Source organism: Equus quagga, chromosome 8, assembly GCF_021613505.1.
Source record: "Equus quagga isolate Etosha38 chromosome 8, UCLA_HA_Equagga_1.0, whole genome shotgun sequence".
In the NCBI taxonomy this organism is placed as follows: Eukaryota; Metazoa; Chordata; class Mammalia; order Perissodactyla; family Equidae; genus Equus; species Equus quagga.
In genome coordinates, this window is record NC_060274.1 from 118,028,343 (window position 1) to 118,041,543 (window position 13,201).

The window sequence follows — 13,201 nt, forward strand, 5'->3', positions numbered from 1 at the left end:
GGCTGCGGGGACCGGGACGGGGACGGCGGCGACACGCCGGCTGCCCGCCGGCTCCGCCCGCCCCCGGCCGCCGCCCGCCCCTTCCTCCGCGGCCGCGGCCCCCTCCCCGCCCCGGCGCACGGCCGCGCCGCGTCTCACCTGCAGGTGACCTGTTTAGTCCAGCCGCCGCCGCTGCCGTCGCTGCCGCCTCCCCCGCCCCCCGCCCCCGGGGACGGGGAGGTGACCGCGGGGATAGGGGTGGGGGAGGCCGCCGCCGCCGCCGCCGCTGCCGCTCCTGCTCCTGATGGTGTGGCTGTTGTTCCGGGAGCTGCAGCCTCCGCCATTACTGTTTATCCCACACAGCAGTGGCACCGGAACTTCCGGGATCACATAGTTCCGGGCCGGCTGCGGGGAGAAGGCGGCGAGGCCAGGGGAGGGGAGGGGAGGGAGACCGCGGCGCCCGCTCGCTCCCTTCGGCCCCGCGTCGCGTCTCCCAGCGCTCTGGCCGCCCGATCTGCGGGCCGGAGCCCGGGCGCCCGCGGCCCGCCCCCCGCGCCCTCTGATTGGCGGACGAGGCAGCTCCGCCGGCGAGGGGCGGGGCGCGGCTGGTCTCCGCCAGGTGGACACGCCCCCCTCGGGGCTCCCCCTTTGGGCTCCACCTCCTGGGAACCAAAGTACGAATTTCCAGAGCGCTGACCCGGAGGAGGACTTCCCAGCAGAGGCTGGTGCAGTGGAGGGCGAGGAGGAGGGAGTTTGGGACCTGGGCTTGAATCCAGGCTTACCCATTTAGTGGCTCTATCAATTACTAGCTGTAGGAACTCAGCCTGGACACCCATTATCTCGGAGCCTGTTTCCTCATCTCTAAAATGGGGATGATAGTAGGCCCTACCTCACAGGGTTGCTGTGAGGATTATACGATATGCGTGGCGATCACTGAGTTTAGTGCCTCGTACATAGGAAACAATAAATGTTCTCATTCCTCTGATCAGAGGTGTGATCTCGAAGCCCCCCAAGAGAAGAATGCGGGGGCTTCGCAAGGCTCTGGATCAGCTTGCCTTCCTTATCTCCCGGCTTCTCCCGTTCCTATTTATGTGTCTTTGAGCAAATTAACTTACCTCTTCGTGCTCTTGCTTTCTCCATCTGCAAAAATAATAATGATACTAATAATAGTAACGTTTAAATAATAATAGTACCTATCCCAGAGGTCGTTCAGAAAGTTAAATGAGAGTCCATGGAAAACTCTTAACACTGTGCTTTCATACTACAGTTAACACTTCTTCATTAAAGAGACTAACTAACAAAAGGTGTCTAGGATATCCCAGCTTCTGAGTTATTTGTAAAACTATGAAAATTAAAATGTGTTTAATCCTATTTCCCCATTAATGCCCACTGTCCTCTCAGATGGTGCATACTGAATCCTGAGCTTCCACAGGCACTTTTCATAAGCCCTCAATTTGCTTTTCTATAGTCTGTCTACCTTGAGAAAGTGAAAATCCGTCCCACTGATAATCAGTCTACGATGTACCCAAGAGACACAAACAAAGACAGTGGCAAAACCAACAGAAAACAATGTTTCTCCCAAGGCCACACCATTCAGCAAAAAGACTAACAATCCCCTTCTTTTGAATAATTACAGCTTTTTTTACTAATATCTTCCAACCCCACTTCATTTTTCCCTCCAACCTCCCAAACAAAGATTGCTGAGACACCCAGTTCCCAGACACTCCACCTCCTGACAGCACCCGGTCCAGAGCTGGTCTCTCCTGCTTGTCTCTTCCCCAGAATCACCCAGCACCAGCTTCAGCCCTATAAGAGGCCCCTCCCTACTGCCCTTCCAAGATGCCCACCATTGCTCGGCTGTCTGGTCTCCCCCGCTGTGGCAAGTTAATAAGTTTAACTTTGTTGGACTACAGGTGTATTCCTGGTAGTCTCTATCTGTTAGGCTTTATCAGTTAAGTAATGTTGGTGGGTGGATGCAAGCACTTAAACTTTATGTTAAGAAAAATGGTCACTTAAATCTTCAATTTAGGAAAATCCTCCTGTAAATTATGGATTCTTTTTGTCACTTTACTGCTGCCCTCAGCTGGAAGCAGTGGCACCCAGCTCAGAGCCCTCAGTGCGATCATATGAGATCATGAAAGATCTGAGTCTCAACGACACACTTGGAAAGGCCCTGGGCCTGAACTTTAAGATGGAGGGAGGATGGGACCCAGGGATGTCCCTAAGCCCGCACGTGCCCAATCAGCGTGAGTTCTGAATTATGGATCTTCCCAGTCGCCCCTGCATCCAGAGTGATGTGTCACTCTGCTCAGTAGTCCAAGTAGGGTTTCAATCAAGGTAAATCCTTACTAGGTCATGTGTGATGTGGCCTCTCCCCTTCTCAGATCTCATTGCTATTCTGCCCCTGTCTCACTTCTCTCCAGGAACTCTGGGCTCGTGCTGACCCGAACACAGGAGTCACCCTCTCACACAACCTCATCACGCAGTTATGTCCTTGGCAAGCACCTCCCAGCTTTTGCCAAATCTTAACAAGAAACTCTCAAATCTCAATTTCTCCTCTGACTGCTTTTTAAAAATTGCAAGCTGTTTCCTCAGCCCCTACCCTCCTGATCCCGACTCGACTCTATTTTTTCTTTATTCTATAGTATTTACCTCCTAACTTACTATACAATTTGCATATTTGTTATGTTTATTTATTCCCCATCTCTCCTAGCTAGAATATAAACTCTAGGAGGCAGCGATCTTTACCTGTTTCCTTCAGATGTACCCCGAGCCCCTAGAATGGTGCCTGGCATAGGGTAGGTTTCATTCATTGGGCAATGTTATAAAAACGTTGTAAAAATTACTGATGTTATAAAAATTACTATGCCTTGGCTCACCATCCACACCAATAGGAATAATGATGTTTTGTATTACAGGGAAACAAAATAAACTAAACAAAGAGTCATCTCTGTTTTAGATTACTAGGAGAAAAGGTCAGCACAAGAGCAATTAATGCATTTCTTCACTCATGAAATATTTATTAGTGATTCTGCTGTACTGGGCTGCCCAACCAGCCCGGTTCTTAATTATAAGCAGAGTAACAGCCACCCACGTGGTGTGAAGTGAGGGCATCAAGAACTTTCTCCGATTATTAAGGCCTTCTCAGATGCCCAAGTCCAGACAGGGATGCCCATATTCTGGAGAGGACCCCCCAAGAGCCCTCCCTTTATCCACCTCTGCTGACTGGGGGACCAGGCCAGCTTAGGAACACGTGGCAGAGACAAGGGAAGGGGAGAAAGGAGAACTAACAAGAAAGGGGGTGGGGGGATCTCCTTCACAATTTTGTGCAAGGCTTTAGTTCCTTCCTGTGTATAGAGATCATATTTATTAAAACAAAAATGTTGCATGGTTGACAGCGAGGGTGCAGTGAACTCATCAGGGAACTGAAAGGAGGGTTAACGTCAGGCCTGAGCAGAAAATCCCGGTTATATAGGAATCATGAGAGAACCTGAGTGCCTGAACACAGTAGCTGTGTGACATCGGGCAAGGTACCGCCTCAGTTTCCTCATTGGTGAAATACGGCTAATAATATACTTTCCTTATAAGTATCAATTAACTTCATATATACAGTCACTGAACTTAGTAACTGCTAGATAAGTACTGTTTCCATTACTGTTGTTATATGATAGTAAAATAGGGTTGCTAAATTAGCAAATAAAAATACAGGGTGGCCAGTTAAATTTGGACTTCAGCTAAACAACAAATTGGCTTTTAAAATAAGTATATCCCAAATATCGCGTAGGATGTACTTATACTTAAAGAGTATTCATTGTTTGTCTGAACTTCAAAGATAACAAGGCATCCTATATCTTATGTGGTAACCCTACATTAGAGCCATGCATGGTTGTCAAAAGCCTTCCCCCTGCCTTCTCTGGTTCGAGCCTCACAACAAGCTTTGGAGGTAGGACAAGCACAGATTACCTTGCCCCATTAAATCTGAGAAGATGAAGTTGGAGAGACACGATAAATACAACGTTAATCTGTGTGTTATTTTCTTTCCACAGGGGGTTTAAATAATGATTTGGTCCCTGTAAAAACAGTTCGTATTCTCATGTGGGTCAGTGGTTCTCTGCCTTTTTAAGTATAAATATTATCTCCCACAATTTATGAATCATTTTGTATTAAGTGTTGAGTTAATTTTTGGTTTGTATAAAACATTTTTTCATAACAATGCAGTCATGTGAGTTAAATATTTTTAAAAATAGAAAAAGGCATGACAAAGATTTTCTCCTTGACCAAATTCTACTCAGACTTCCCTGAATTTTCATCTAGGCCTCGTTTTTTGGACTTCTGTGCTCATCTCCGCATTTTCCAGTTTTAGCAAAAATCCTGCTAAATTGGTTTAGCCAGATTCCTCCATCCCCCATATCTGATCACCCTCCATATCTGATGGGGCTTGTTATCTTCCACCGACCTATCCCTCACATGATATCTGATCATCCTGGCCTGTCTTCAGCAAGAATCCTGTTAGGACGGTTTAGCCAGAATCTTCCCTTACCCCTGACGTCTCCTCTTGGAATTTGCCATCCACTGACCGCCACCCCCCCCCCCCCCCCCCCCCCCCCCCCCCCCCCACCCCGCCTCCCCAGCCGCCCCCGACCCTCCATCCTGCTTCTTGGCTATGAATTCCCACTTACCCAAGCTGTATTCTTCCCCACTGCAAGACCCCACCGCAGTGGTCCCTATACCCATTGTGATGGTGCCCCTTAAATAAAGTCTGTCTTGCCATGCTTTCACAAAGGTCATTGCATAGTTTTTTCTTTGACAGCTAAACTATTATTTTTTCTGTAACAGGGACACTGTAAAAATTCTTCTTCCCAGCCACCCAACTTCTTTCCCCATAGCCAACTACTGTTAGTAGTTAATTTGTATACCCCTCCAGAGATTATTTTATGCATATTCAAACAAATATGTCTATGTATTTTTTCCTCTTTTAAGTAAAACTAGTGGCATACTATACACTTGCCCGCATCCCACTTAACAACCAATGTATTTTGGACCTCTTTCCATATCAGAACCCAAAGGAAATCTTCATTCTTTTTATAGTTGCATAGCTCTCTGTTGTGTGGCTGTACCATAATTTATATGACCAGTTCCCTATTATGGACAATGGTTTGTTTCAGTCTTTTGTCATAATAAATTGTTCTTCAATGAATAACATTGTATGTATGATATATTGCACATGTGAGATTATATCTGTAGGATAAACTCCTAGAATTGGCATTGCTGGATCAAAGAGTATGGGCGTTAGTCACATTAAATTATATGAAAACATCCTCCCTACAGGTTGTTCCAATATATAGTCCCACCAGCAACGCATGAGAGCACCCATTTGCAAACAACCTCACCAACCCAATGAGCCTCCAAACTTCTGGATATTTACCAATCTGATGGGGAAAATAACATTTCAGTATAGTTTCTTTGCCATTTCTCTTATTCTTCCCAAGTTTGAGAGATATTTCATTTCCTTTTCTATGTATTCATATCCTTTGTGCATTTTTCTATTAGGTCATTGGTCTTTATCAGTTTGTAGGAGCACATTATAGGTGTGGGGGGATCAGAATGGCCACCTCAAAATGTGTCTCTTTGGCTTGATTATTTTTAAGGACAAGGGACTCTGAAAGAAACTTTGACCTTCCCCCTAATTGCCTAAAAGAATTAAAGATAGAAGGTCTGTCCCCAGGACAGGCCATCACCATAGATAACTCTGGGTATCAGTAGACTGTGAGGGTCCTTGCTAAGCCCATCCTTATCAAAGTTCTGTCTACCAAACATTTACTTTTCCATTTCCATGTGAACTGCTTTCCTCCTCTTTGAAGTCCCAAACCACTACCCCCAACGTCCTCCTTTGTCTTTAGCTGAAGATGATATTTAAGCTGGCAGCTCCGCCATTTCAGCGAGTTACTCAGTTTTCCTGAGTGTCTCCCATCTATACATGTTCTAAAGCTTTGTTTGATTTTTCTCCTGTTATTCTGTCGCATGTCAATTTAATTTGTAGCCCAGCCAGAACGACCTAGAGCCAGTAGAGGAAATGGTCTTCCTCCCCTACACGTGGAATTAGGGAAATTATTATTTTGTTTCTCAAGAACTGCAAATATGTTTCTCAGCTCGCTGTTGGTGTTTTGATTCTTCTTGTGATTTTTGCCATGTGGAAATTATTTTTGTTGATGCAGCCTAATTCTATAGTTTCGGAATTTTGTATCATAAAAGTCTTCACTGTTCTGAGGTTATTAAAGTATTCACTTGTGGTTTTTTCCTAATTAATTTCATGGTTTGATTTATTACACTTAAATTTGTGATTCCTTTGTAATTTGTCCAGGTACAAGGTGTTAGGTGTGACAACAATTTTGATTTTTCCCAGATGGTTACCGAGTTGTCCCAGCAACATTTATTGAGTTCTTCATTGTTTCTCCATGGGCTTGAGGTGCCATCTTTATGGCATGTGAAATTCTTGTATTCAAGTCTGTTTGCGAACTTCCTGTTTTGTTCTTTTTATTTAAATCCTAGGATCATACTATTATTGAAGGTACATAATATCTGTTAGGGCTATATTACTTTTTTTTCCAGAAATGTTCTCACTTATTTACTTTTACATATTAAGTTTAGAATCTGATTGTCCAATTTTTAAAATTCTGTCATTTTTATTTTTAACATCGAACATTTTGGAGGGACCTCCACCTCTACCCACCCCCACCCCCATCCACACACAATGCTCCAAGCTCTTTCTCCTCAGCATCTAGCTCAGTGCCTGACTCAGAGGAGGGGATCAAAATATTTGTTGAGTAAACAAATGAATAGATAAGCTGATGGATGGATGCAGGAATGAATGCAAATTTAGACTTGTGGGGCCTTTCCCTGGCTCCATCTCCCCTTCCTGCTCCAAAAGGCTAGGAATCAAAGTTTTAGGAAAGCTTGGAGCAGGCTCAGCACCTCCTCTTTAAATGGCCGGGTGTCTCAGCCCTTCCACCCCAAAAGCCTTTGTGCTGACCACATAGTGTTTGCTGTTTGAGGACATTCTCTCAGGGAGGGGCAAAAAATGCTAATAATGTTTCCAGCTTCTCTTTTCTCCAGCTGGGAGCTGAAATCAACTGATAATCTCCAAAAGTTCAGAACCAGCCTGGGGCCCCCTGTGGGTAGGATAAAGATAAAGTAGATTTTTTGAAAAGGGTTCATAGTAACTATTTAAAATATCAAGAAGTTATATTTAGAAAAATCTTATCTGCTTTAACTTTTACTATCTCGATTTTTTGTTGTTCTTGTTGTTTAGAAGTTGTGAATGAAACTACGCGTGTTCATGCATGTGTGCTTGCACTGCAGTTTGATAGAAAGCCTGATTGCCCTGTGTCATGAGGGGTGTGTGTGCGTGTGCGTGTGTGTGTTTTAGGCTTTAGAGCAAATGCCGCTGCCATAGTAAAACCATGCTTTCCAGGAAAGGAAGGCGAGAGAGGGCCGCCTGAGCTACATAGAAATGATCCATTTCAAGAGTTCTTGAGCCCCAAGAAAGGGATGCTGAGAGAGAATTTAAGAATTCTCCAGTCTTATTTGGTTAAAATACACGGTTCTTGTTGTTTGTCTTTCTAAGAAAAGCCTCTTCTGGGGACGGTGTAGATGGACAACAGTCTTAGGGGGAAATGGCATCAGTGAATGCATTCGTTTATTCATTTCTTTAGATAGGGTCGCCAAGGAAGGCTTTTCTAAGATGATATTTGCACAGAGACCTCAAAGATTCAAATGAACAGCCGTGAGAAAACCTAAGGGAATAGTGAACAGGACAGAGGGAGCGGCAGGTGAAGAAGCCGTGCAGGGGCTGTGCGGGCGTGATCCAGGAGCTGCTGGGGCTGCCAGTGTGCCAGAGCCGAGGGACCAGGCTGGAACAGCCAGACACAGGGCAGGCCAGCCAGAGAGCCGTGGGGAGAGACCGGGAGAGACAGTGTCCCCAGTGAGCGGATCCCTCACAACACCTCGGTTCACAGCCTGCTTTGGGGTATCATTTGGTTGTAACTTTACCGGCCAGGCAGAAGTTATCAAACCCAGTAAGACTCTACTGAAGCAGTGGGCATCCTGGGGTGGCTACTTGAAGGGAGGTGGCAAGGGGTATTGTGAAATGGGTAGGGGCAACACAGACTCCTTTTTTGCTCTTGGATAATCAAGGTGCAGAGTATCTATCCAGCTTTCTGGCTGCTTCTGGCCCTGGCTTCACATTTATCAGGGAGCTTTGATCTGAAAGATTACAGCGATACATTTTGGATTTGGTAGTTATTGTAGGAGAGGAAAAAAACTTTTCCTCTACCCTTTTATGTTCAGTACCTGAGGGCTGTGAATTAAACTGAAAAAAGACGGATCGGTGAAAAAGGCTTATTTCATATGCATATGGGGGGTGAACAAAAGAAGTACCTGGCTCCTTAAACGGTTATAGTTAAAGGCTTATATATCTAATCTAGGGGGAAAGAGAGGGAGGAGAAAAGACTTCTAGGAAAAACAAGTATGTTTCTTTAGGGAAGAAAAATGTGTTTTTAGAATAGACGAGAGATAAGAAAGTTTGTGATAATGTTTGTCTATACAGGAATGGGGGGTTTTTCTGTCTTTTTAAGGACCATGAAGGGGATTTATGGTAGCCTCATTTTCCAGAAGTTGCTGCTTTTGGTGAGATAAGGTAACCCCTGAAAAGGGTTTTTTCTGCATCTGTTGAATCTCAGATGTCTTCGGCTTAAAATAATCTTTATGTCAACTGTGGAGTTCTGAGTGGGTCCCCACTTTATCTAATGTATCTTGCAGCATCTTGAGCCTACTGTTCAAAAATTAAAAATGCACATGAAATTGATGGGTGAAACCAATGCCCTTGGATCAGAATGCTGGGCAGAGAAGACCTGCATGTATAGGTCCTGATAGGACTGGGATCTGAGCTCCCAGAACCCACCCCTGAAGAGCAGTACCAGACCACCTGCCCTCAGCCTGCAGGGGAGACCTCACCTCGCTCACCTCCCTCAGCCTGGTGCCTGCAGGCCCCTGGGGCCTCTCACGGCACTGGCCCAGCTCCTGAGCATTGCTTCCCTACACAGGAACCACCAGCAGGACCCAGAGGCTCACGATGCCTCCCCTCCCCCTCGCCCCACAGCCCCCCTGTACCTAAGTCTTAGTTTCTTTACTTCTGAAATCGATCTTAAATTTGCCCACTTCTCTCATTTCCACCACCACCCCGCTAAGCCAAGAAACTGTGGTTTCTTGCTGGGCTATTTCAGTGGCTTCATAATTGGTCTGTGGGCATCCGCTCTGGCTTCCTCCATCGCCTTCTTGGCATCGCAGCCAGGGATCTTCCAAATCTAAAGATGCTTATGTCCATTCTCGTGCTTAAAACCTTTTCATAGTTTCTGGCAACTTTTAGAGTAAAAATTAAAATTCCAAATATGATCTATAAAGCCTTACGAAGTTTGGTCCTGTTGTGGACTGATTTTTCTCCCGTTCCAAATTCCTGTGATGAAGCCCCAACCCCCAGGACCTCAGAATATGACTGTATTTGGAAATAGAGCCTTTCAAGAGGTAACTAAGGTTAAATGAGTTCATTGGAGTGGCCCCCAATCCAATATGACTGTTGTCCTTATAACAAGAGAAGATTAGGACACAGACATGCACAGAAGGAAGATGATGTGAAGACACAGGGAGAAGATGGCCTCACAAGAAACCAACCCTTGGACTTCCCGCCCTCACAACTGGGAGACAATAAATTTCTGTTGTTTAAGCCCCCTGGTCTGTGGCACTTTGTTATGGCAGTGCTAGCAACCCAATCCAGGCCCCTACTTACCCCTCCAGCTCCATGTCTCTACAAAGCTCCCTTTTCTCAAATTCTGGAACTTGCCTTGCTCCTTGCTCCCTCCCACCGTGTGGCTATCCCAAGCCATTCCCAATCTTCTCTCCCTTGCCCATTCCCACTGTAGAAGGGAAACAGTGGCTTTCTCAGCATTCCTTGCAGCAAGGGACAGCCATATGATCAGCTTTGGCCAATGAGCTGTGAGGGGAAGACTGCAGCGAGGCTTCTGGGAAAGATATCCTAGATTTCCTGGATAAAAGACAGGCTCCAGCTTGGTCCTCCCTGCTTCCTGCCTTTGAAAACCATCCTCTGATGTCTGGATCTGGGCTGATAAGAGGACAAGCCTGAGAATAAGAAGTAATGCATGGAAGATGGCAGAGCAGAGAGCAGAAAGCCTGGCTCCTTAATGACGTTGTGGAGCCGTTGGACCAGTGCCAGCAGCCACCACCTGCGTGTTTCTTATTGTGTGGAAAAATATAAACTCATTTGGTGTAAGCCACCAGGCATCAGATTTTCTGTTTCTGGGAGCCAAAAGCATTTCTAACCAGTATAGGGCTCAAGGCTTTGCACGTCTGCGTTCCCTCTTTCTGCAATGTTGTTCCCTCCTCTCCTCAACCTTCAGATCTCAGCTCAAGTGTCACTTTCTTGGGGAAGTATTCTCTAGGCTCCTGACCATGGCCAACCCCCCTCTGATCCACAGTCATACTCCAGATCCCCATCCTTCATAACACCTCTCATGATGGCAACATTACGTTGGTTTGTGTGTGATTATTTGAACGTCTTTCTCCCCCCATAAGCTCTTGAGATCAGAGACCATCTCTGTATTTGTTCACTGTTGGACCTCTAGTGTCTGTCACTAGAATGAATGAATGAATATGTGTAGAATGAATGAATGTCAAAAAGGCCCAACCCCAAGGCATGCACTCATTCAGACTGGCACAGTGTCTGGCACATCACTGTGATTCTAAATGATTAAAAATTTAACATGTGTCTAATGAGTAAATGAATGAATGGATGGGGGATACAAAGACGAAACGAAATAGCACCTGTACTCAAGGAGCTCAGAAGCTAAGAGAGGAAGCAGACTCCAGAGCAGAGCATTTTATTGGGGAATGTGCTGTGGTGGAGGCACCTGCAAGGTGCCATCAGAACTCAGAGGAGCAGCCTTTGAGCTGGCCTGGTTGGGAGTGAGGGTAGCAGGGGAGGTGCAACATGAGCTGAGTTTTTGATGAGCTGGGCTCGCGGGTGTACCCTTGCCACAGATTGCGGAAGCACAGGCATGAAGCTCAGGGACGGGATGATGTAGGAGGGAAGCTGCAAGCCGTTCTGCACTCATTGTTGGAACGTAACATCTCAGGCAGGAAGGGGCAGGCTGCAGCCAGCTTGGGGGGCAGGGGGCTCAGGGAGGAGTTGGACTATGTCCTGCAGGCGATGGGGCGCCTCTAGAAGATTTTGGGCAGAGACTGGCCCGGTCGGTCAGATCACATCACGCTGTGCCGGAAAGGTAGCTCTGAGAGCTGATGCCGCCAGCTTTGCCTCTGTTATCCACCCGTCTACCTGGGATGTTTCCAAGACCCGGGCAGGGTTTCCACACACAAGCTGCTCTGAAAAACAGTTCAAGCCTCTTGAATGAGTCAAGTAAACAGGTCCTGGTCATTCATCAGGGACTTTGTCACCTGCCCTGCATTCTCTCTCCCTCAAGCCAGATCATAATGCCAGGTGTCTTTAAAATTGGAACCACCCTGACCTCCGGGGTTCCACACCCTCATCCTCAGTGGCCTTTTTCTCTTTTCTTTTTTTTTTTTTCCATACCCTCTCTAGCCTTTACAGTCAGGCCCTCTCAGTCCACATAATTGCTCTGCCTCCACCCACTGCTCTCAGAGCCCCTTCTCTGACCACAACCTCCATCCCTTCTTTGAAACTCTCCACCTGGTAGGGGTTTCAGGGACAATTGTCTTGTGAGCCCCCGAGAAAATGCCATTTGTCTTAAAATCTTTCTTGGTCACCAGATTCTCCCCTAAATCGATGAGAGGCTGCAGGCTTTCAATAGAAAGCTGGCCGATGCCATTTGACCATAATCTGGCAGTAGAGGTTCTGGTTTCAACACTGCCCTTGAAATGTGAAAATGCATAGAGGGACCCAGATGGGTGGATAACACAGTGTGGTATATACATACAATGGAATGAATATTATTTAGCCTAAAACGAAATGAAATTCTGACACGTGCTCCAATGTGGAGGAACCTTGAGGACATTATGCTAAGTGAAATAAGCCAGTCACAAAAGGACAAATACCTCGCGATTCTACTTATATGAGGTGGCTACAGTAGTCAAACTCGTAGAGACAGAAAGAAGAACAGAGGTTGTCAGGGGCCAGGCAGAAGGAGGGGAGAATGGGGACAGAGTTTAATGGGGACGGAGTTTCAGCGGGGGAGGATGAAAAAGTTCTGGAGGTGGATGATGGTGATGGTTGCACAACCATGTGAATGTACTTGATGTCACTGAACTGCACACTTAGAAATGGTTAGGGTGGTAAGTTTTATGTTATATGTATTTTAACACAATTATAAATTTAAAAAATGTAAGTGGATTTAGGGGCATTTGGGATGGATAACACACACAGGGTTGAGTGCCTGTTTTGCGGAAAGCCCTGCATGAGCCAGGGCTGCACCAGGAGCCCAGAGTGCTCATCAGGAAGGCTGCATCTCCAGGAGAGAGACGCAGCGCCCGCGGTGCACTCGGCTACCAAATCAGGAGAGCTGTGAGCTATAAATAGCTGTTCGGACGAGCTGAGGCATGCCCTGACTTTAAGATCAGCTCAGCTGTCCACTGCCGGGAGACACTGGGGCAGTTACTCACTCTTTGTCTCCTCCCTCCTGACGCACCGCTTGTCCTGCCAAGGGCTGCAGCTCCTCCCTCCCTCTCACATGTGCCTGATGGCCCTAATCAGGCTCCTAGGCCACACTTCCTGGGTGTGGCCACAGGTGCTCCAGGAGTCACTCAAGTCTGGGGTCAGAAGGCACCCCTTCTCCTGTTTTACAGGTGGGGGAACAGAAGGACAGGAGGTGAGGAGGTGTGGCCCCATGCTCTGTGCCTCACTCCCTCCCGTACCCCTCTGCCCCTGGGTGCCAGGGCCTCCCTGGGGAACAGGTGAGAATCTGGAGTGGTGGCTGAAACGAATCTCTCTCCCTCCCCCATGTGAGGCCAGGACATTATTGTTACACCTGTGAGAAGCCGATCTGCTGGGCTCGGCACATAACATGGAGGAGGCATGATGACATCTCCTTTTTCTTTCCGTGAGGGGTGAGTGTGCGTGAGCCTACGAATAGAAGAGTGTAAAACCACTGTGCACAGTCTAAACTGAAGGGGATCAGAA

At 46.7% G+C, this 13,201-nt stretch overlaps 1 protein-coding gene across 1 annotated transcript in view; it reads right to left on the minus strand.

Moving 5' to 3' along the window:
* Positions 1-505, minus strand: part of MKRN1 (makorin ring finger protein 1) — a 27,046-nt gene extending 26,541 nt beyond the window's left edge. Inside the window, exon 1 of the mRNA XM_046669664.1 lies at positions 139-505. Within this exon, the coding sequence (XP_046525620.1) occupies positions 139-323 (185 nt within the window). The 5' untranslated portion in view covers positions 324-505. The remainder of the gene's footprint in view (positions 1-138) is intronic.
* Between the last annotated feature and the right edge of the window lie 12,696 nt (positions 506-13,201).